This window comes from Pseudophryne corroboree, chromosome 4 (assembly GCF_028390025.1).
Source record: "Pseudophryne corroboree isolate aPseCor3 chromosome 4, aPseCor3.hap2, whole genome shotgun sequence".
In the NCBI taxonomy this organism is placed as follows: Eukaryota; Metazoa; Chordata; class Amphibia; order Anura; family Myobatrachidae; genus Pseudophryne; species Pseudophryne corroboree.
The window spans coordinates 53,414,091-53,439,287 of NC_086447.1; the positions used below are offsets into that span (position 1 = coordinate 53,414,091).

Below are 25,197 nucleotides of genomic sequence, written 5' to 3' on the forward strand. Positions count from 1 at the left end.
CGTGAATTATTTCCATGCCAAGTTTCGTTGTGCCTCATTTACAGGCTCAGTCGCACACAGATATACAAGTGTCATATATCAAATTAATTAGCTCAGTCTCCTGGCTGCATCGTGCTGCTACTAAGTCACCCAGCACTAGCAGAGAAGCGTGGGACCCGTCCGCTAACTCACGACAGATATTATTGAGGCAAATCTGCTGCTCTCACTGGTCTTGGAAGATTTAAAAAAATATACATATTGAATTTCAGAGCCCTTTTCCCCCCCCTGGAAGTATAAATATCTAACTAACCCCCCCCCCCCCCCCAAAAAAAAAAAAAAGCATCACAGAAGTAATTTCTGAGAGATGTGGATAGATATCCCCACTCACATGGTGTATAAACTGCTGGTGTCACTATTTTATATTTATTTTAGCAGAACTCCATGAAAGCGAGACCTCTGCAGATCAGGAGACCTGGACCCTCACATGCTCCAGTTCCACAGTTCTAGAGCATCATGGGGGGGTTACAGAAGCCTCCTGGGGTGGAGCCGTTTGGGGTAGGTGTAGTGAAAAGACAAGAAAGGAAAAAAATAATAAAAAAAATAATATACATCTATGAAAAAACTTGTACAGGCTCCTGGGTTACTCCCTCTCCATGTCCTATGGTGGGGCTTCCTATATTAGGACTGTCTACCCCTAGACTGAGTGGTTTTCACAATCTCAATTAATATCCGGAAAGACTATGCAATGAACGCCTGGAAACGAGAGAACAGTATAGCTTAGTCACACTATGTCCATGTCAGCAGCATATTATAAAGTACAAACAACTGAATTGCTACATGATGAAGAACAGTATTTTTTTTCCAGTATAAGCCATAAACCGCACCGAGGAGACAGCACCGCTGCATAAAGGATACAAATGGTAATTATATGGAGATTCCAGAACACTGCTCTATGTAACGCGAGTCCTGGAACAGCTAACTAAATGCGCCAAAGCAAGGTTATGAAAAGCACAATCCTAATATGTAGATACATTAACTTAATCAAAACGGGGACACAGCTGTGTCAGCTTGTAAATCACATATTTCCTTATAAAGGTGCATTTATGCTGTGCGGGTCAGTCACACACTGGAAGCGGCACGATTCCATCTTCAGTCACTTATGGCGGCACACTGCACCTTTCCATCAATCCCTCCAGCCTGGTGCTTGCTGGCTACACACTATACGGCTGTATTCGCACCACTGGTACCAGCGGTCCCTTACGCTAACTGGGCAAATGCCATAGGGTTGCAGGATGTACTAGCCAGAGTAATGACATGTACAAACCATCTTGGTATCTAGAGAAGGCGATGACTGGGAGGACTCTCGCCTGTGAAGGGGTTCAGCTGTTGGGGGGAAGATGACGAGGCGGGAAGACCACTTTCATGCTACACAGTTTTACTGAACATTCTGCACTATTGGTCTGATCCATGTTTGTAAGTAAAGCAAAGAAAAAAAAAACAACAACAATTTACTGTGTATAAAGATCAAACCATGTTGCAATGCAAGGGGAGCAAATTAATTTATATTTTTCTTATGCAGGGTAAATACTGGCTGCTTCTGCATGAAGCACACAAATACTAGACCGCTTTATTTTTACATTGCAACTTAGATTTCAGTTTGAACACACCCCACCCAAATCTAACTCTCTCTGCACGTTACCTCTTCCCCCTCCTGCAGAGCAGCATGGTTTTGCTCATTTGCTGCCTTTTTTGCTTTGCTTAGAAACATGAATCCGGCTCTGTGTGCGCACAATTATGTAATGCAATTCTGACGCACAGGTATTGTGCACCTATTTGCTAAACTTAGCGGAGGGTGCCATTTCTTTCCATTCAAGAGCACGAAACTCATTATGATAAAACAATGTACCCTGTTTCCACTACAGTAAGTGCGGACTGGACTTTTAATGAGATCCAGAACTTATTACGTTTATATTTTTAGTTTAGTCTCCCAATGTAAAATACAGGTCTGTCCTGTTTCGTCATTTACTGACCAATCACAGCACCGGAAACGAAAAACGGTTTTGTGAATATACTGTAAGTAACAATTTGCTCCCCCAGACTCTTATACTGGCATTTTGAAACACCTATTCTGACAAACCCAATAGTCGTTTGATGGACCCCGCCCACCGCTGGAGCAAACCGCCCGGCTTTACTCTTCACACACTTTTCCCGCATCAAAAAAACAAAACAAAAAAAACCCCACAAGGTTGTAAAAGTAGAAGCACAAACACTGTAGCATATCTAGGACATTTACAGGTGATTTAGGTGAAGCAGACGCTATATTACACGAGGACGGGTCATATCGGATCTTCTTAAAACTTCAGGAAACTAGCGACGAGGGTTGTTTTATAAAGAAGGTTGAACACTTTGGTCCCTGCACATCCATTTAGCAAAGATTTAAAAAAAAAAAAAAAAAAACCTTGTCTATTTTAAAAGAAGGGAGCTTAAAAAATCTGGCAAACATACAACATTGTACAGGTGCTGGAATATACATTTCATACAGTCTGTAGTCACCACCGCATTTTTCAGAGAGGCTGTAAATCGCGCCCTTTAGGCGAAGAGGCCGCTACTGTCCATCCCACTTCCCTCCCCCTTCCCCCCCAGCACTTGTGCAGGCTCGGCGAATCAGCGCTTAGTCTAGGAACCTCTGACATGCTTTTTTCCATCGGCAGGCGGTGCACCACTGGTCCCGGTGTTCAATGCCGTAGACCTTACGGCACTTCTTAGCCTCACCGCGAACTTTCCTGAGGGCAAAGCAATGGACAATAACTAGTCAGTCAGCGAGCAGCTACAACAAATGGGAAATAATAAATACAAAGGTGGTTCAATAAGTAAAGTAATAAGACCGGTCACGTGTGTAATGTTCTCTATTTCACGCTTATTTCCTGCCAGACCAGAGTAGGTAGACCACTGCTTCCCCGCACGGCACATCTGAAGCTAAAATTCATCGCCAACCTGTCGTGGTATGCGGTTATAACGTCATGTCATGGGCGATAATACTCAAAGATATGAACGATCTCGTTCATTAATGAACAAGATACCGTTCATATCTTTGAGTGTGGAGGCACCAGCGATGAACGATGCGCAGCCCCGCGCTCGTTTATCGCTGGTGCCCCGTCGCCTGTGCATGCAGGCCAATATGGACGATCTCGTCCATATTTGCCTGCACTTCTATGGAGCCGGGTGACAGGGGGAGTGAAGAAACTTAACTCCCCCCGTCACTGCCCCCCCGCCGCCGGGTCGCCCATCGGACGTATCTGCTGTCGGGCAGCTCGGCGGCGGATCTCTCAATGTGTAAGGCCCTTTACAGGTTTGGTGCACTGCCTGTGGTGGACGTGCTTGATCGACGTTATCAAAAGCAGTGCGCCAAACCTGTTTCCGTGACCTGACGCTATCACCGTACACACTGACAAGTTGGAGATGAATTGCAGCCGCTGATGCGCCCTTTAGACACAGAAATCTGATCACACTACGCACCGCACTGTGCGACCATGTTTCCGCCAGCCCTGCCATCTTGCATCTGATGTTGGGACAATAGGAGTGAAATGAGAAGCAGTCTGTGAGGGGGAAGCAGCGGTCTACCCGCTCTGACAGGAATCGAGAAAATTACACCCGTGAGAGGTCTTGTTAGCTTACTTACAGAACCACCTTCGTATATAGCGAACGCCAAATGCAAAGCAAACAAAACAATTCATCAGAACACTCCATACTGAACACTGTATACAACAACTGTTGGGCCGGGGACAACAGAGTATGGTTCACGCGCTGTACCCACAGGCCATCACTGGGTGCAGGGGATCCGAAGACGACAAAGCGCTCGAGAACAAGCGTCAACAACGCAGTGCTATACATCATGTCATCACATTATATACACTGAGTAACATCAGCGCCTGGCTACAGAGAGGATCCCCAATACGCACACAGCAAACACAGGAAGCACAAACCTGCTGCCGTTGGCTGCTCTGGGCGGTGAAGCCACAATCAGTTGGGACTGTTGCTGATGTTCGCTGAAGCTGAGAGACCGGCTTCTGATCTGTTGGTATCAATGGGAAAACAGGGACAAAGAAAATGAATCACTTAATGCCTCCGCGGTGTTCCCATTTCCAAGGGCACGGGCAGCGTGCTTTGCCATCTACATTTGGTTCTCTTCACAAAATGGTGGACTCTACTGAACGAAAAGGTAAGTACTCATTACAGCGTTGTAACAGCGGACCTGTAATACACCCTAGGGGCTGGGTACATTGATTCTGAGGACGGCGACTTACAGTAATTACAGACAGCTACTTATTTATTTATTACTACACCAATCTACGTAGTTGCTTCAAGAGAAGGAACACCTTCATCCATTTACACGGCAGGCTTACTCACCGGAGACAGAGTCGGGAGAGCCGGTGGGGCAGCTGCCCAGGTTATACTGGTAAAGATGTGGGGGGAGACTGGGATCTGGATGGAAGGCAGGGCCTAAAGCAAATTACATACAAACAGTTAATAATGCAAACAATTGTAACTCAAAATATCAACTACATCTATGACAGTGGTTCCTAAACTGCCCACCACCACGTAACTGACCCTAAAGGATGAGAGGCAAGAACAATTTACTTAATTAATCACTAAAAAAAACAAAAACTTTTATCCTAGGGGTGACGTGAAAAAAACGCCGATACTCTAGGACACCGTGATTCGAGAAAGGTTGGGAACCACAGATCTTTAAGTTTGTAGGTGTTTTTGACGCTGTCCTTTCCATATTTGAAGTTGGATGGGGCCCAACGTGTCCATCTAAACATCAATCCTGTACAACTTGTACAGGGTTCCACAAGTTCCAAAAGCCAACTTGTTTATTTAAGAGCCTGCCCGCTGCACACAGGACATGCAGGCTGCAATAGGAATGCACCACACCTGCAATTATTAAGGAATGAACTGGACGTCTCTTCATGGAAGGTAAATCCCCGGCGGCAGCAGCTGCAGATCTGCAAAACTCCAACGGAATTTGCAGGGCTTGAAGCAAGCATGGTAAGTGGGCCAAGCAAGCTCCCTGTGGATTTTTTGTAGACTCTTGTATATAAAGCACATATATACATAGGGGGTATTTCCAAGTTGATCGCAGCAGGATTTTTGATAGCAATTGGGCAAAACCATGTGCACTGCAGGGGAGGCAGATATAACATGTGCAGAGAGAGTTAGATTTGGGTGGGTTATTTTATTTCTGTGCAGGGTAAATACTGGCTGCTTTATTTTTACACTGCAAATTAGATTGCAGATTGAACACACCCCACCCAAATCTAACTCTCTCTGCACATGTTATATCTGCCTCCCCTGCAGTGCACATGGTTTTGCCCAATTGCTAACAAAAATCCTGCTGCGATCAACTTGGAATTACCCCCCTAGTTCTAATTGACCATTTAAAAAGAGAACACCAGCAGTTTGGACTATTAAATAAAAACAATGTAGTAATAAATAAGAATTTACTTGCCGATAATTCTATTTCTCATAGTCCGTAGTGGATGCTGGGGACTCCGAAAGGACCATGGGGAATAGCGGCTCCGCAGGAGACTGGGCACAAAAGTAAAAGCTTTAGGACTACCTGGTGTGCACTGGCTCCTCCCCCTATGACCCTCCTCCAAGCCTCAGTTAGGATACTGTGCCCGGACGAGCGTACACAATAAGGAAGGATTTTGAATCCCGGGTAAGACTCATACCAGCCACACCACTCACACTGTACAACCTGTGATCTGAACCCAGTTAACAGCATGATAACAGAGGAGCCTCTGAAAAGATGGCTCACAACAATAATAACCCGATTTTTGTAACAATAACTATGTACAAGTATTGCAGACAATCCGCACTTGGGATGGGCGCCCAGCATCCACTACGGACTATGAGAAATAGAATTATCGGTAAGTAAATTCTTATTTTCTCTGACGTCCTAGTGGATGCTGGGGACTCCGAAAGGACCATGGGGATTATACCAAAGCTCCCAAACGGGCGGGAGAGTGCGGATGACTCTGCAGCACCGAATGAGAGAACTCCAGGTCCTCCTCAGCCAGGGTATCAAATTTGTAGAATTTAGCAAACGTGTTTGCCCCTGACCAAGTAGCTGCTCGGCAAAGTTGTAAAGCCGAGACCCCTCGGGCAGCCGCCCAAGATGAGCCCACTTTCCGTGTGGAATGGGCTTTTACAGATTTTGGCTGTGGCAGGCCTGTCACAGAATGTGCAAGCTGAATTGTACTACAAATCCAACGAGCAATAGTCTGCTTAGAAGCAGGAGCACCCAGCTTGTTGGGTGCATACAGGATAAACAGCGAGTCAGATTTTCTGACTCCAGCCGTCCTGGAAACATATATTTTCAGGGCCCTGACTACGTCCAGCAACTTGGAATCCTCCAAGTCCCTAGTAGCCGCAGGTACCACAATAGGCCGGTTTAAGTGAAACGCTGAAACCACCTTAGGGAGAAATTGAGGACGAGTCCTTAATTCTGCCCTGTCCGTATGAAAAATTAGGTAAGGGCTTTTATAGGATAAAGCCGCCAATTCTGAGACACGCCTGGCTGAAGCCAGGGCTAACAGCATTACCACTTTCCATGTGAGATATTTTAAGTCCACAGTGGTGAGTGGTTCAAACCAATGTGATTTTAGGAACCCCAAAACTACATTGAGATCCCAAGGTGCCACTGGAGGCACAAAAGGAGGCTGTATATGCAGTACCCCCTTGACAAACGTCTGAACTTCAGGAACTGAAGCTAGTTCTTTTTGGAAGAATATCGACAGGGCCGAAATTTGAACCTTAATGGACCCTAATTTTAGGCCCATAGACAGTCCTGTTTGCAGGAAATGCAGGAGACGACCCAGTTGAAATTCCTCTGTAGGGGCCTTCCTGGCCTCACACCACGCAACATATTTACGCCAAATACGGTGATAATGTTGCACGGTTACATCCTTCCTGGCTTTGATCAGGGTAGGGATGACTTCATCCGGAATGCCTTTTTCCTTCAGGATCCGGCGTTCAACCTCCATGCCGTCAAACGCAGCCGCGGTAAGTCTTGGAACAGACAGGGTCCCTGCTGGAGCAGGTCCTTTCTTAGAGGTAGAGGCCACGGGTCTTCCGTGAGCATCTCTTGAAGTTCCGGGTACCAAGTCCTTCTTGGCCAATCCGGAGCCACGAGTATAGTCCTTACTCCTCTCCTTCTTATGATTTTTCAGTACCTTGGGTATGAGAGGCAGAGGAGGGAACACATACACAGACTGGTACACCCACGGTGTTACCAGAGCGTCCACAGCTATTGCCTGAGGGTCCCTTGACCTGGCGCAATATCTGTCCAGTTTTTTGTTGAGGCGGGACGCCATCATGTCCACCTTTGGTTTTTCCCAACGGTTCACAATCATGTGGAAGACTTCTGGGTGAAGTCCCCACTCCCCCGGGTGGAGGTCGTGTCTGCTGAGGAAGTCTGCTTCCCAGTTGTCCACTCCCGGAATGAACACTGCTGACAGTGCTATCACATGATTTTCCGCCCAGCGAAGAATCCTTGCAACTTCCGTCATTGCCCTCCTGCTTCTTGTGCCGCCCTGTCTGTTTACGTGGGCGACTGCCGTGATGTTGTCCGACTGGATCAACACCGGCTGACCCTGAAGCAGAGGCCTTGCCTGACTTAGTGCATTGTAAATGGCCCTTAGTTCCAGGATATTTATGTGAAGTGACGTTTCCATGCTTGACCACAAGCCCTGGAAATTTTTTCCCTGTGTGACTGCTCCCCAGCCTCTCAGGCTGGCATCCGTGGTCACCAGGACCCAGTCCTGAATGCCGAATCTGCGGCCCTCTAGAAGATGAGCACTCTGTAACCACCACAGGAGAGACACCCTTGTCCTTGGAGACAGGGTTATCCGCTGATGCATTTGAAGATGCGATCCGGACCATTTGTCCAGCAGATCCCACTGAAAAGTTCTTGCGTGGAATCTGCCGAATGGAATCGCTTCGTAAGAAGCCACCATTTTTCCCAGGACCCTTGTGCATTGATGCACTGACACTTGGCCTGGTTTTAGGAGGTTCCTGACTAGGTCGGATAACTCCCTGGCTTTCTCCTCCGGGAGAAACACCTTTTTCTGGACTGTGTCCAGAATCATCCCTAGGAACAGCAGACGTGTCGTCGGAATCAGCTGCGATTTTGGAATATTTAGAATCCACCCGTGCTGTCGTAGTACTACTTGAGATAGTGCTACTCCGACCTCTAACTGTTCTCTGGACCTTGCCCTTATCAGGAGATCGTCCAAGTAAGGGATAATTAAGACGCCTTTTCTTCGAAGAAGAATCATCATTTCGGCCATTACCTTGGTAAAGACCCGGGGTGCCGTGGACAATCCAAACGGCAGCGTCTGAAACTGATAGTGACAGTTCTGTACCACAAACCTGAGGTACCCTTGGTGAGAAGGGCAAATTGGGACATGGAGGTAAGCATCCTTGATGTCCAGAGACACCATATAGTCCCCTTCTTCCAGGTTCGCTATCACTGCTCTGAGTGACTCCATCTTGAATTTGAACCTTTGTATGTAAGTGTTCAAGGATTTCAGATTTAAAATAGGTCTCACCGAGCCGTCCGGCTTCGGTACCACAAACAGCGTGGAATAATACCCCTTTCCCTGTTGTAGGAGGGGTACCTTGATTATCACCTGCTGGGAATACAGCTTGTGAATGGCTTCCAATACCGCCTCCCTGTCGGAGGGAGACGTTGGTAAAGCAGACTTAAGGAACCGGCGAGGGGGAGACGTCTCGAATTCCAATTTGTACCCCTGAGATACTACCTGCAGGATCCAGGGGTCCACTTGCGAGTGAGCCCACTGCGCGCTGAAATTCTTGAGACGGACCCCCACCGTGCCTGAGTCCGCTTGTAAGGCCCCAGCGTCATGCTGAGGACTTGGCAGAAGCGGGGAAGGGCTTCTGTTCCTGGGAAGAGGCTGCCTGCTGCAGTCTTTTTCCCCTTCCTCTGCCCCGGGGCAGATATGAGTGGCCTTTTGCCCGCTTGCCCTTATGGGGACGAAAGGACTGAGCCTGAAAAGACGGTGTCTTTTTCTGCTGAGAGGTGACCCGGGGTAAAAAGGTGGATTTCCCAGCCGTTGCCGTGGCCACCAGGTCCGATAGACCGACCCCAAATAACTCCTCCCCTTTATACGGCAATACTTCCATATGCCGTTTGGAATCCGCATCACCTGACCACTGTCGCGTCCATAACCCTCTTCTGGCAGAAATGGACAGCGCACTTACTCTTGATGCCAGAGTGCAAATATCCCTCTGTGCATCTCGCATATATAGAAATGCATCCTTTAAATGCTCTATAGTCAATAATATACTGTCCCTGTCCAGGGTATCAATATTTTCAGTCAGGGAATCCGACCAAGCCACCCCAGCACTGCACATCCAGGCTGAGGCGATTGCTGGTCGCAGTATAATACCAGTATGTGTGTATATACTTTTTAGGATATTTTCCAGCTTCCTATCAGCTGGTTCCTTGAGGGCGGCCGTATCAGGAGACGGTAACGCCACTTGTTTTGATAAGCGTGTGAGCGCCTTATCTACCCTAGGGGGTGTTTCCCAACGCGCCCTAACCTCTGGCGGGAAAGGGTATAATGCCAATAATTTTTTAGAAATTAGCAGTTTTTTATCGGGGGAAACCCACGCTTCATCACACACCTCATTTAATTCATCTGATTCAGGAAAAACTACGGGTAGTTTTTTCACACCCCACATAATACCCTTTTTTGTGGTACTTGTAGTATCAGAAATGTTCAAAACCTCCTTCATTGCCGTGATCATGTAACGTGTGGCCCTACTGGAAAATACGTTTGTTTCCTCACCGTCGACACTGGAGTCAGTGTCCGTGTCTGGGTCTGTGTCGACCATCTGAGGTAACGGGCGCTATAGAGCCCCTGACGGTGTTTGAGACGCCTGTACAGGTAATAACTGATTTGCCGGCTGTCTCATGTCGTCAACAGTCTTTTGTAAAGTGCTGACACTATCACGTAATTCCTTCCATAAGACCATCCAGTCAGGTGTCGACTCCCTAGGGGGTGACATCACTATTACAGGCAATTGCTCCGCCTCCATACCATTTTCCTCCTCATACATGTCGACACAACGTACCGACACACAGCACACACACAGGGAATGCTCTGATAGAGGACAGGACCCCACTAGCCCTTTGGTGTGTGCTGGCAAACTCTGTCTCCCCAGAGCGCTATATATATATATATATATATATATATATATATATATATATATATATATATATACACACACACAGGGATAACCTTATATAAGTGTTTTTCCCTTATATAGCTGCTGTATAGATTTATCTGCCAAATTAGTGCCCCCCCTCTCTTGTTTTACCCTGTTTCTGTAGTGCAGGACTGCAGGGGAGAGTCAGGGAGCTTCCCTCCAACGGAGCTGTGAGGAAAAATGGCGCCAGTGTGCTGAGGAGATAGGCTCCGCCCCCTTCTCGGCGGCCTTTCTCCCGCTTTTTTAAGGAAAAATTGGCAGGGGTTAAATGCATCCATATAGCCCAGGAGCTATATGTGATGTATTTTTTGCCATATAAGGTGTTGGTGTTTTTATTGCGTCTCAGGGCGCCCCCCCCCCCAGCGACCGGAGTGTGAAGTGTGCTGAGAGCAATGGCGCACAGCTGCGGTGCTGTGCGCTACCTTATTGAAGACAGGACGTCTTCTGCCGCCGATTTTCCGGACCTCTTCTGTCTTCTGGCTCTGTAAGGGGGCCGGCGGCGCGGCTCTGGGACCCATCCATGGCTGGGCCTGTGATCGTCCCTCTGGAGCTAATGTCCAGTAGCCTAAGAAGCCCAATCCACTCTGCACGCAGGTGAGTTCGCTTCTTCTCCCCTTAGTCCCTCGGTGCAGTGAACCGGTTGCCAGCAGGATTCACTGAAAATAAAAAACCTATACTTAAACTTTTTTACTAAGCAGCTCAGGAGAGCCACCTAGTGAGCACCCTTCTCGTTCGGGCACAAAAATCTAACTGAGGCTTGGAGGAGGGTCATAGGGGGAGGAGCCAGTGCACACCAGGTAGTCCTAAAGCTTTTACTTTTGTGCCCAGTCTCCTGCGGAGCCGCTATTCCCCATGGTCCTTTCGGAGTCCCCAGCATCCACTAGGACGTCCGAGAAATATGAGAAGGGGCGGACTCATGATTGTGCACGGTTATGGTGGTGGAGCATCACCACGGTGTGGGACTAAGTACCTGGTATGCATGATCAGCCTGGATGTGCCAGAATGACCCTGGAGCAGACTGACTGAGTGCACTTGTCAATGGAGACTCAACAGGGGGCACCTCTAAGGCTTGAGACTCTGCCTTGGGGGTCAAAGGATGGACGAGGAGTGGGGCGGTGGCTGTGCTGGGACTTTTAGGGGTGCTCTCCACTTCAGCTTCTGCCTTCATTTGGACTTCGGTGTAGTAGAAGTCTTCTTCTCTCTTACGTTGGTCAGAATCTGCACCATCTCTGTTAAGGGGACAGAAGACTATGGTGAGAAAACATGCGTCTGATATATATATATATATATATATATATATATATATATATATATATATATATATATATATATAGTACCAAACGCTGACCAAAAGCTTTAATCCCCCATTTCCTTTAAGAGTTCCTGATGGGCAAATATATAAAAATATACATATTTTTTGTTCTCACCCAAGATGCTGGGTCTTCACGTGGCGCTTAATGCCGACGATGGAACGCAGGAGTTTTCCGCAATTTGGCCACAGACACTTGTACATCACTTTCACTGAGTTCTATAACAGAGTGAGAGAGGGAGGTACATTAGCGTTTGAAAAAAAAAAAAAAGGGGTGGGGGGGGGGTGGGGGGGTAAAACGTATTAAAAAAATGGACAATACAAATTTTCAACACTAACTAAATATGGCAGCGACTAGCACAACTATACAAGTCTATAAGCATGGACTATGTAGCACTAGATTCTTTTGTGGTACCTTGCGTTTCCGTGGAGCTGGTTCGTCCAGAAGTAAGGGATCGGGGTCCGTTTCGAATCCCTCGTCCACATGGGAAGCACTGAATACCTCGTTTGAATACTTGGGGCTGGCTTCAGTGTGGGGAGGGGAAGGAGTGGAAGGAGTGGAAGCCCCACACTCTGCACTCCAGTGCCCACTGGTTGTGCTGCTTCCGCTGTCTGACACGTCCCCGCTTTCTTTCCACAGGTCACAAGGTACCTGAGCAGCTGAAATAACAGAATGCCATAAATATAATTAGCACATAAGCCTACACCAGTAACCATTGCTTAACAAAAACAAAAAAACAGATGCTATAATATAAACTGATAATTGACAATGCCCAAATATTATAAGGGGAATGTCACTTGCAAAAATGACCATTTTCCAATTGTAGCTACTTAAGTACTGAGATATTGAAGAAATATATACATTACAATTATACTTTCGTGCCAGAGCAATCTTACACTCTATCATCCGTCAGTGACAAAAGATTTTTAGAAAGTCGTTTTTAATGAAGAGTAATGTTCAGTGTCATTAGGTAGAATTACTCATACTCATCAGCGTAAGCGAAAAAATATCTGCGGTATGTTAATAAAATCTGGCAGGCACAACATGGGGTGTCTGGCATACGTGGGTGTAGATTTTTGGAAGGGATATTCCCCCCTTTAGAGACTGAACACAGAAGTCCAACGCCTATTCAGTCATCTACAGCAGAAAGTGCACGTGTGTGTCCTCAATGACTGACCTTGGGAACACCCCAAACTAACTTAAACCAAGAAGACCCCCTTTAGAAGACCACTTGAAGTTCTGGAACATAGCGGCACAGCTTGGATGGGCACGGCTTACCAATTCATTTTACAATCCCCTGGAGTCTGGAAGAAGACTGCAAAGCAAATATAAAAGCCTCCGTCAGCCTCGGGTACTGAAGCCAGCAACTAGGCCCATAGCATTCAACATTTGTACCCAACCAGGAGAACAGCTCGGGTGGTGCAGCCGGTTCTGCGGGTCCTTACCTGGGATGGGCTCGCAGCAAGGTGGGCTCTGTACAATGGGGCTGCAGGACAGGCTGGTGAGAACCATCGCCGCCATCATCTCATCCATTTCCACAGCATCTGATCTTCTAAAACAAAGATAAATATGCACAGGTAAACAATAACTCTATTCTAGACTAACTTTTTTAATCTTTTTCCCCCAATGTCTTTGTGGGCTGCATTCTGTAGTATATTGGTGCAGCTTTATCTATTATAGTGGAGTGTGTGAAAGAGGAAAGTGGAGCTTTGGCTGGTAAATCCGCATTGAGGAAACCACTTACCTCTTCGGAACGTCGATGCTACGAGACACCAATCTCTGGGCAGCGTTGGAAGGTGCCCCGGAGCTGGAGGACAGGGCCTGCTCCATTGGAAGGCTCATGCTTCTCGGAGCTTCGGCGAGACGGACATCTGCTATCTTTCTGCACAGGTGAAGCCCGAGCTCAAACGCGAACAGCTTCACCTCATCATCCACGTGGTTATGCTGTTCCACCAAACCGACACTTTCCTTGCCGTTGTGCGTAATGAACACCTGCCGAAAAGGACACAGGCACAGGTCAGCACCGCCTAGCACCGCCTTTATATCTTCCTTTACAAATAAAGAGAAGGAGACGGATATTACACGATATACCATATTATTTTACCAATATTGGCAGCACTTGCATCCCAGCCTATGCACGCCTACATACACAATGATTAGAATAATACAAAGATATTTCTAAGTTCTAAGGGGGTCATTCCGAGTTGATCGCTCGCTAGCAGTTTTTAGCAGCCGTGCAAACGCTATGCCGCCGCCCACTGGGAGTGTATCTTAGCTTAGCAGAAGTGCGAACGAAAGGATCGCAGAGCGGCTACAAAATAATTTTGTGCAGTTTCAGAGTAGCTTCAGACCTACGCAGCGCTTGCGATCACTTCAGACTATTCAGTTCCCTGCGTTCTCCCAGCCACGCCTGCGTTTTTCCTGCCACGCCTGCGTTTTTTCCGAACACTCCCTGAAAACGGTCAGTTGACACTCAGAAACGCCCTCTTCCTGTCAATCACTCTGCGGCTGCCTGTGCGACTGAAAAGCTTCGCTAGACCTTGTGTGAAACTACATAATTCGCTGTAATAGTACGACGCGCGTGCGCAGAAGTGCAGACTTTTTGCCTGATCGCTGTGCAGCGAACGAAAGCAGCTAGCGAACAACTCGGAATGACCCCCTAAATAACTAACATTAGCACGGTGCTCAGTGCAGGATACTCCTTATTGAATGGGCTGTCACCTTATTAGACATGGGGTAACTACTCTACTTATAGAGCACGGGTGAGTGACTGAGCCATAGGGCTGAACAGTGTGCACGGTGGGAGTATGGGCTGTAGATCGTTCCAGAGAAATGAGAGGATTATTCACGTTTTACCTGCACGGAGTGATGCCCTGCATAATAATTATATACTTTATCACCATATTACATCTATCTGTACAGCATATTTACAGGTGATTGTTACAACAGACCGATTATTTTACACGTCATTCTTCTCAATAGAATACGAGTGTAGTATTACTAATGGTGGAGCCATTTACATCGTCTTTTGTATCTTCTTTTCAAATCATCCTCAGGCTCGTGCAGTCGTGTAATTACTCTGTCAGGTGACCTTTTAAAAACACTAATTACGCTCTACACCGCACCTCCATATCAGTCTCCCAGAAACCCTCGGAGGAGGTATTCAGTCTACAAATAGCGGTTTTATGAAGATTCAGCTGCTGAACACCTGTTGCAATAGATCGTTTGGCGGCATGCACTCTTAAAAAGTAGCCCCCTGCCCAATTATATACAGACGGGAACGGAGGTAAATCAAGATTGGTGTGATGGACGATCGTGTTCCAAATGTGCTAGAAGGCTCCGCGATTGGCCAAAAGGGACCAGGCCGCTGAGGAAGGACCGGCGGGTACGTAGCCTGGGTTTACAGATAACTTCAGACACGAGATGTCTGTTCTCTGCTGCTTTGCCTGTCTCAATACGGAGGAGAATGGGCTTTTTCTGGCAGTTGTAGCCTGTGCGGCCCAGTCTTCTTTGGAAAGATTAGCTTTAAGTCCCTTTAGTGGGTCCATACAGAGTAAATGGTCTGTGCCAACTTTGTCCACTGGTGCTTTGTTGTGGAATTCTCTGGGTCTATGCCCACCCATTCTAAGTCCTGACACTCAGACTTGCAAAAAAATAAAATGTGCATCCCACCCTCCTCTAGTCTACATACATTTGGATTACCCATTTTCCCTAAAGCCATGCTCCACCCTTGCATGGTTCTGACGGAACAGAAAAAAAGGCTTCTACAGAAAGAATGATTTCCTTCTCACTGGGCTAAATCTTGTCCCAGCACGAGGTTCCTCAGACAGACCGATCACTAAATTCAGATTACATGCTGCGTTTTGCCAACAGAACAATTCTCCTTCAAGTACTTATCCACCTTTTATTTATAAAACTATGGGTTCTGCAGTCACCTCACAAAGACAGGTGCAACGTATGATTGGATCCAAGACCGTTTCCTGGAATATTTGTTGAGGCAAGCTTATTGTTGTTGAAAAAATATTAATTATATACACAAGGCTGGTTGAATAAGGTAACAAGACCTCTCACGTGCGCAATGTTCTCTATATCAGGCTAATTTCTCGCCAGGCCAGAGCAGGTAGACCGCTGCGGTATCCGTTCACATGGTCGACCATGTTATGGTCGACAGTCATTAGGTTGACCACTATTGGACGACATTGACATGGTCGACACATGAAAATGGTCGACACATGAAAGGTCGACATGAGTTTTTAAACTTTTTTTTTCTTTTGGGGAACTTTTCCATACTTTACGATCCACATGGACTACGTTTGGAATGGTAAAGTGTGCCGAGCGAAGCGAAGGCACCATGCCCGAAGCATGGCGAGCGAAGCGAGCCATGCGAGGGGACGCGGTGCACTAATTGGGGTTCCCAGTCACTTTACGAAAAAAACGACACCAAAAAAAGTTTTAAAAAAAACAATGTCGACCTTTTCATATGTCGACCTTTCATGTGTCGACCATTTTCATGTGTCGACCATGTGGACCATGTCAATGTCGACCAATAGTGGTCGACCTAATGACTGTCGACCATAACATGGTCGACCATTCATACTGGAACCGACCGCTGCTTCCCCTCACGGCCATTAGACTGGGCCATGTATCAGTGATACTGTCCCAATATCAGGTGTAAGATGGCGGGGCTGGTGGATAGATGGTCACACATTGAGGAGCGTGGTGGGATCAGATTTCTGCGTCTAAAGGGCCCATCAACAACGGACATTCATCGCCAGCTTGTAGAGGTGTACGGTGATAACGTCATGTCATGGAAATAAATTTGGGTTTGGTGCATGCCTTAAATAAACAGCAGGACAGATGTTCAAGATGGAGCAGCAATCCAGCCGACAAAGCACGTCCAACACAGAGGACAATTTGAGCTGCATTGAAGGTCTGACAGACACACAAGTTTGTGATATTGCTGACGAACTGAACATCTCTGTGGGTACTGTTCAAATATTGTTCATGAGCGACTGGGGTCCAGGAAAAAGTGTTCACACTGCGTACCAAAGCAGCTGGCAGAAGTTGACAAACCAACAGGATGAGATTGTCTCTTGTGCACTTGATGCGGTACCATGAGCAGGGAGTGCTGTTCCTGCAGTGTATTGTTACAGGCGATGAAACACGGGTGCATCATATGACACCGGAGACGAAGCAAGCCTCCATGACATGGAAACAGAATTGTTCCCACCTTCAAAGAAACTCAAAACAACTTCATCAGCTAAGAAGGTCATGGCAACCATGCTTTGGGATCACAAGGGCGTGCTCCTTGTGGATTTTCTCACCAAGGGAGATACTGTGAATGCGGACCGCTATTGCAACACACTGTTCCGGATGGCAATTAATTAAAAACGACCCGGGTGGCTGCGCACAGGCCTCATACTGCTGCATAATAACGCCAGGCCCCACTCAACCAACTGCATGTGTAAGATATTACGGCGCTACCATTGGCGGGCACTGGACCATTCTCCCTACAGCCCTGACCGGGCACCGACTGATCTCCCATCTCTTTGGACCACTGGGTGGAAGGCGATTCGCAACAGACTGAAGTTCAGCAATATCCTGGCTTCAGGCGCTTGACACGGATTTCTTCTGTGCAGGGATGGATATCTTGGTGTACCATTGGAACAAATGCTTAGGCAAGTATGATGTGAATAAAAACATTAAAAAAAAAAGTTTAGAGAAAATCATTATCACCCTCATATCTAATTCCTTGGTCCGTCCAGTTCAGGAATAAAAATAGTCCCTTCTGTGAGAAATCCTTTAGGATATCCCAGCCCGTGAGAATCTGCAAATCACCAGGGCTTTATATTGAGGCAGAAATGGACGGCTAAGAAACTCATCGGAAAAACGCAGAACTTTCACGATGTCTTTTCCATACAAATCACAGGGGACCCATAGGTGAATGGTGAAAGGATGTGGGAAACCCAGGCAGTGTTATGAAACACAGATACCATTTACGTGGCAGGGAGTGACGTTCTGCAGCGCAGTTTCGCCTGCGTCTTCAATTTCCGAGTATGTGCTAATGGTTCATCGGGATCAATTATCTAAAGTAGCCGAAAAATAATTTACGGTTTGTTTAGATGATCTCCCTATATAAATATTAACAAAAAAAATATTCACTTTTTTTCTTTTTTATTCAATCTAATTGATAAATAAGAGTATTGACAAATATTCTTCTACTGCCTCCAGGTAAAACAAATTATTAAGACGCTTTCAATCCAATTGACTTGAGAGTTCAGCTGATCGTCATCAAGTGGGTCTTTAAATAAACCACCATGAACAACTAGAACAAGAAACAAGAAGCTCGTTAATTACCATTTCTCCTGGGTTTGATTTTTCAGACTGCTATTAAGGATGTAGAACTCCTCATAGGGGGGTAGTCAATTGATTATTGCGCCCAATCTCTCATCTAAGGTGACAGGAGATTGCGGGCTAATATTCAACTGTATCTGTTTTTCGCAACTAATCGCCAATGGATATCTGGTTTAGCCGCGTATAGCATCTAAACCCGACCAAAGTGCTGGGCGCGATCGTGAAAAGTGCCATTTGGGTGCCCAAACGGGTCACTTTTTGCACAAGCACCAGGAGCCATCGCACCCGAACAGTGCTACAATTGAATAGCTCTGTTTTAGCACCATCTAGTGGCTGCCGGCGTGATAACAATTGAATCTCGACAATAGTGTCTTGACATTACCATATCAACTAGCGTCACATACGTTAGTGAGCAGAGATGCTTTGGAATGCCCTTGAGCTCTAGTTGCACTGTGACCTTTTCTCCCCTTAGGACAGATAAATATAAAGGCGGCAACACTTTCCTATAGGACATGTGAACACTCGCTGTTCTGTGGTAAAACAAGGGAGAAAATGATAAATGTCCAGCACGCATCCAGATGACACCCAGCCTTTATTACTTTCATTATTACATAGGGAGTGGGGGACTTCTGTTCACGAATTTACCCATCATGTGGTTCTTCCACCAATATTGCCGTACTGTAAAAATGCGCAGACCGCATGCAGGCAATAGCTCCTGGAGTACAATATACCAGCATCAAATATCTATCTCTTATCAGTATTCACAAGCCAGATATGTCTCTCTCTTACAAATCATAGTTCCAGCATGGTTATTCTACATGAAATAAGCAAAACTAAATACAGAAAAATGGAAAACGTTTCCGCGGACCTAATGCGGTCAGCTTTTACACAACAAATTCAATCCACAAAATAAAACTATTCAACAACTTTCCCAATTGTGGAGAGGCCATTAGGTGTTGTTAAACATAATAAATGATAAACGCTATATTATTGCCATGGATGTCCAAGACTAGCAAATATCTTCTTAAACCATTCTGAAAGACCTGTTCTTCCACCGGGAGGCGCTGTGGAAGCGCTGTCCTGGGTCTCTGTAGAGCTACAGCTGTGATGACCACTTGCTGGCCACTAGGGCTGGTCAGACCAAGAGTGCTCAGAGAGACTCAGCAAAGAGACCAAGGGGCACAGGTGTAAATAGTACATCTATGGCACAGTACAAGCTCTTCTATTTAAGACAAGGGCTTGCACTGTACCTTTGCAACATGGTAAATGGAAACTTTTTGGGGTCGATTTTATCACCCGCGAAGGGTGTGATGTGACATTGCCACAGCGTTTAAAACCATCAACGACACCCGATCTTGCACCCTTCGCGGACTGATTGCGCACGAAAGTGCTCAGAGCTCTATGGGGCAGCGAGCACTATTGAGCAAATTCGGGCTGTCGTAAAGTGCGCCCGCTGCTGCGATGAGTCGCACTCGCCACCCCTTTGTCTGAACAAACTCAGAAGTACTATAGGAGACTCAACCCTGGCATTGCTTGCTGACTGCGTTTAAGAACTGCATAAGTGCCCAGGACCACCTGTTAGCTACCACAGCTGATGACAACTTAAAGGACAAAGCAAAAGCTAAAACTTTGAAAACAAGTAAAGTAAAAATTAAACAGATAAAAAGCTACACACATTCCCCCTAAAGGTCTGGTGCAGTGAGTGCATTTTTAAGCAGCCAAGGCAAGAGAAGTCCTTCTCAAATAACAGCAGTAAATATAGCTTTATCATGTGATTATTATTTTTTTTCTTTCTTTAACGATTTTGTTTGGAGGCAGAAAAATGTGACCGTCATCAGCTGACTTGTATGGAAATCCCCGCCTATAGTGCATCCTGCAGTAACTCTGGGGTCATACCTTCTGGCCAGGGTGCAGCTTGAAGCGACTGGTCGGCGAATGTGTGGAGGAGCAAGTGTTTTCCTCTAGGCACTCTCTGAGGCATCCGCTCTCGTACGCTGCAAAGTGAGCCGCTCCGGACGGGTCTCCCGGCCCCTCCACCGACATGCCATCTGCGGATATACTCGGGGTGCCGACTCTGGCACCAAGCAGTGACCTCTTGCCAAGACGTTTAGACAGTATGCTGGCCATTTCACCTACAGAACAAAGATAGAACAATTAGTACTTATTCAAATACCATATATGTATAGAAGTTATCGGATTATTATATGGACCTGCAAACTTTTCTATACAGTTATATACCCACTAGGGGGCACTACTTTATTGGCATCTAAGGCTCCTATAATTGGATTTATGTATTTGTGTAGTTAAACACTGCAATGTAGCCGATTACATTCTAACAAGCTGGTCTTTATTCTATCCTCAGACGCGAGTTCCCATCTTGCATCCACATGGAACATTCTATATTTATTTTGATGAACTAAATGTTTCCCTAAGCAGCACTCGCACAGATGTAAAACCTGTACAGGAAAATTCCTTCACTGGACTTTACCCCTGGCCTTAGAGGTGTAATATTTGCACATCTTATCATATTCAATGCAGGAGGCAGTGTCAGCACAAGGGGAAGACCAGACGCACATCAGTGGGAGGAGCTTAGGACTGCTTGTATGGTTAATGTTCAAACACTTTGCCATTTTTCACTATTCTCCAAACAGCAGGTGGCGCTATTACCATTCATTCATTGCTAGCATGGTCTGTACTGTAGCCAAAATAACTACTGGGGCTGATTTAGAGGTGGACTCAGAAGCGGCTCATCTGTACTACGTCTCTGTGCACGGACAATCAGGATGCGTGCTCAGTAGAAAAAACAGCCGGCCAACTGCGTACATGTCGCCAGTGCGTCCACTTCTAAATCAGCCCCAATAAGCGGCAGAAGGAATGAGTTAAACAACAATCACTGCGTACGGACATCATACACACAAGGCGCGTAAACAGCTATTCCGACAAAAAAAAAAAAAGGAGAACAAATTTTAAACTTTTTTTTTTTTTTTTTTTTTTTTACCGACTACAAAACAAACAGAACGGCCTCACAGTACGCTGTCCCATTAAATAGCAAATGACCATCACGACTTTAGAGTTATAAACAGTTCCCAGGAAACTATCTCTGCAAAGATATTTATTTTTTTATTGGGGGGGGGGGGGGGGCAATATATAGATCAATGACATCACTGCAGCACAATATAAGCTATGTGCCTCATGCCTCAGAGATGTTGCTGGTTTAGAGATAAATTATCAGAAACCTCCCTCCAGTGTGGACGTGCAGACGAGACGTGGCCGAAACAGAGGTTCTCCCTCAGGTCAGTCCGCAAACGAGGCACCGGCGAGGTTAAGTAAACCCGGCTCACGCCAGTGTTGAATTACAAATCCTGTTTGCACCACGCAGGCTTACCATCAGCGTTATTACACGCTGGCAGAGAGGCCGGCGTGTACGCCTGGCCAGGCATGTGTAATAAAGTGCAATAGGCCGGCAGGACAGGCATGTGACAGCTGAACGTTCTCAGGCCACAGGAAAGGGAAGAAGATTTTGCAGCAAAACAATGACCTATTTAGGGCTAAAGGGCTGATGGAGAAGTATGTGAGGCTAGTACCAGGCGGCTTTACAGTCGTTAGGGTTAAAGCCATTAATGACGCCAATCACCTGACCAGCAGCACAACAAAAAGTGACATTTTATAGAGCGGAACTGTGTGTGTGTTCTCTATCCTCTGCCGGCGTGTAAACACCAGAGAGCTAGAGGCAAACCATATGCGTTCATCACTTACAGTGTTATTTCTCTTCTTTTTACATGAAACTACATGGCATTTGATTGCAACAAAACATTAATGTTATATTATATTTATATGGTGACACAAGGGTTCCCCAATCATTATCTTTTATTATACAGCTCCACAAGGGTTCCGGAGCACAGTGCATAGTTGAGGGAACGTACAACAGAATAACGTAGTAGACGCGGGTGCTAAGGACAGGGCAACTCTAGATAATGTCATAATGTAACACTGATAACATCTGTGATCTGCAAAAATTGCAAATGTAAAAAGAAAGAAACTGGTGAAATAGATTGCGAGTTCTGCAGTCCCACCAGATGCTGAGTGGTTACAGTCGGCCTGTCAGCAATTAGAATGTGGAAGTGTCAGAATGCTAGGCTGTGGGTGTGGCAAGGAGCGGTGCGGAGACTGGGATAACAGAAGGGGTGTGCTGCATGATAAGACCAGACGTCTCCAGCATTTCACATAAGCAGTCAGAATCCATCATTATGATATAAAGAAAATCAAAGAAAATATAAATAACACCTTCATGTTTCTGATCGGTTTCAAACCAGGGACTGTTCACGTGAGAGGTGATTGGTGATAACGCCTACACTACAGAAACCAAGGGGCAGATTTATTAAACCTGGAGAAGTGATAAAGTGGAAGGCGATAACGCACCGGCCAATCAGCTCTTAACTGTCATTTTTCAAACCCAGCCTGTAACATGGAAGAGCTTATTGGCCGATTCGTTATCACCTTCCACTTTATCACTTCTCCAAGCTTAATAAATCTGCCCCCAACTTCTTCCTGCAACTGCTGGAGCAGCGGGCGCCAACCAAATCCACCCGACCACATCCAGATCTCCAGAGCACCCAATCTTCCACAGGCTGTAGGCTTAGGCACGCACAGGGAGAGGGGCACCTACACCTAAGGTGATTACGGCATTTACACCCACATGCTTAGCGTAACTCTGCGCCACCATATAATGGACGGTGAACAACTTCTACTTTGCAGAAATAGCAGCAACAACAAACAGTCTAGTTTCCTCAGACACAGCAGAGGCCCGATACCTTATTCCACCTCAACAGAGTAACCAGCATGGCAGCTGCCACCAGCTAATTCAGGGGAAATTAATTTCCAGTGCTGAACTGCAAACAATCCATTCACCACGGACCAAAGACTCTGCCAACGCATCACGTTGTTATAACGATGCCAGCCACGGCTGTATATCGTCACAATTCATCCATGCCACCGGAAAATACCTCATACAATGCACAGCGGGATTTCTGGATGATAGCGGCAATAAAAAACATAGAATGGGAATATTAACGAGAATTACACAAAATATCACTTGCACATATCAATGTCAGCCAGCAGCCTCAGCATCCTACCACAATGTGGCAGTCGGGATGCCGCTGTCCCAATTTTGGCCACCGGCATCCTGACTGTCGGGATCCCGTAGCTCCCCCCCCCCCCCTTCCTGTGTGCACTGTGCAGCATCACTGTACAAGACACACAGTGATAGCACCATTGCTGGCAGGGCTGTGTGCACTGTCACACTATAACCGTCACACTATAACACACAGTGATAGCACCATTGCTGGCAGGGCTGTGTGCACTGTCACACTATAACACACAGTGATAGCACCATTGCAGGCAGGGCTGTGTGTACTGTGTAGCATCACTGTACAATACACACAGTGATAGCACCATTGCAGGCAGGACTGTGTGCACTGTGCAGCATCACTGTACAAGACACACAGTGATAGCACCATTGCTGGCAGGGCTGTGTTCACTGTCACACTATAACACACAGTGATAGCACCATTGCAGGCAGGGCTGTGTGCACTGTGCAGCATCACTTTACAACACACACAGTGATTGCACCATTGCAGACAGGGCTGTGTGCAGCATCACTATACAACACACACACAGTGATAGCACCATTACTGGCAGGACTGTGCACTGTACAGCATCACTACACACACACACACACACACACACACACACACACAGTGACACCACCACTGCAGGCAGGGGGCTGTGTGTACTGTACAGCATCACTACACACACACACAGTGACACTACCAGGACTGCGTGTACCGGGTAACTTTGCAGCGGGCGCAGTGGCTGGGGTGCAGGGAGCTGAGTGGGTGTGTCTGTGCCGGCAGTGGCAGCACAGGAGGGGGGTGTGAGCAGACCTGGGAAGGGGGGGGGGAGCATTTGTAGCAAATGTGGAATAAGCAAAAACAAATAAATCCCCTCCCTGGGGAGCATTAGCGCATGCCAGGTCGTGCACGTAGGGTGCCATCTCCTCCCTCCTCACCCGGTGACCGGCCAGCACCCGCTGATGCCCCGGTAGACGCTGCATCGCACATGCAGGAGCCCCCTCCCCGCAGCACGGACACGCACCCTGCAGCAGCGCGATGCCCCCGGCGCCAGACCCCGCTTACCTGCCCCGTGCAGACGGTATGAGCAGCAGCAGTGCTCCCCGGGCTGGTCGGGAAATGGGTGTCCGCTCCCCCCGTGCCGCGCCTCCTCTCTCTCCCAGCCCCGCGGAGAGCGCACAATCCCGCGCTGGATCCTGGCCCCGGCCGCTGCCCGCACTGGCCGGACGGCGCTCGCCGGAGTCCGGGGTGTGCCGAGGCTGCAGTCCGGCTCCGTGCTGGGTGGTGTGGGCGGCGGTGCGGGCTGGGGGCGGGTGAGGAGAGCCGGGCGGCTGGCTGTTCCTGCGCCGGGTTTTCCGGCAGACTGTCAGTGTGGCTGGGCCGCTCCCCCCTCCTCCTGCTGCCGGCCGCCGGGTGGGTGAGACTCAGCCGCGGCTCCTAGTTGTAAACAAGCTCCCCACATGCTCAGCCCTCCGCTTCCCATTGGCTGCCGCGCTGCCAGCGGCTCACACCCACCAGCCGGCGCGCCCGCGGGCGGGAGCGCGCACCCCGGCACCACAACACTATACAGTGTGTATACAGTACAGACAGAGTATATCACCGGCACTACTACTACTGTACACTACTCACACCCACCAGTCAGCGCGGGCGGGGAGCGGGAGCGCGTACAGTGTACCATGGTACAGTATGTTACTGTATGTACAGTGTAACCTCTGCACGGTGCGACTTCCCTGCGACTCCGCAACACACAGTATATATACAGTATACCACCTACTGTGCACTGCCCTCACTCACCCTGTGCATCACCCCATCCTCACTCACCCTGCGCGTCACCCGCATCCTCACTCACCCTGCGCGTCACCCCCATCCTCACCCCCACTCACACTACCCCTCAGCTGATATATATATATCATATATATACAGTATACCACCTACTGTGCACTGCCCTCACTCACCCCATCCTCACTCACCCTGCGCGTCACCCCCATCCTCACTCACCCTGCGCGTCACCCCCATCCTCACTCACCCTGCGCGTCACCCCCACTCACACTGCACACTACCCCTCAGCTGTCAGTCACTCACCCTATTACCCCCATCCTCACTCACCCTGCGCGTCACCCCCATCA

The 25,197-nt window shown here is 47.5% G+C and overlaps 1 protein-coding gene across 2 annotated transcripts in view; it reads right to left on the minus strand.

The window, feature by feature from the left end:
* Positions 1 to 306: 306 nt before the first annotated feature.
* ZNF395 (zinc finger protein 395) overlaps positions 307 to 25,197 on the minus strand; it is a 30,210-nt gene continuing 5,319 nt past the window's right edge. Inside the window, exons 1-10 of one of the 2 annotated variants that reach the window (XM_063915044.1) lie at positions 24,137 to 24,885; positions 19,839 to 20,074; positions 13,333 to 13,580; positions 13,034 to 13,140; positions 12,003 to 12,247; positions 11,706 to 11,806; positions 11,249 to 11,507; positions 4,387 to 4,479; positions 3,963 to 4,051; positions 307 to 2,762 (exon numbers count right to left, since the gene is read on the minus strand). In XM_063915044.1, the coding sequence (XP_063771114.1) occupies positions 2,651 to 2,762; positions 3,963 to 4,051; positions 4,387 to 4,479; positions 11,249 to 11,507; positions 11,706 to 11,806; positions 12,003 to 12,247; positions 13,034 to 13,140; positions 13,333 to 13,580; positions 19,839 to 20,069 (1,485 nt within the window). In that variant the 5' untranslated portion in view covers positions 20,070 to 20,074; positions 24,137 to 24,885 and the 3' untranslated portion in view covers positions 307 to 2,650. Of the gene's footprint in view, positions 2,763 to 3,962; positions 4,052 to 4,386; positions 4,480 to 11,248; positions 11,508 to 11,705; positions 11,807 to 12,002; positions 12,248 to 13,033; positions 13,141 to 13,332; positions 13,581 to 19,838; positions 20,075 to 24,136; positions 24,886 to 25,197 lie in introns of those variants that run through there. The other variant, XM_063915043.1, reaches the window with a different exon arrangement.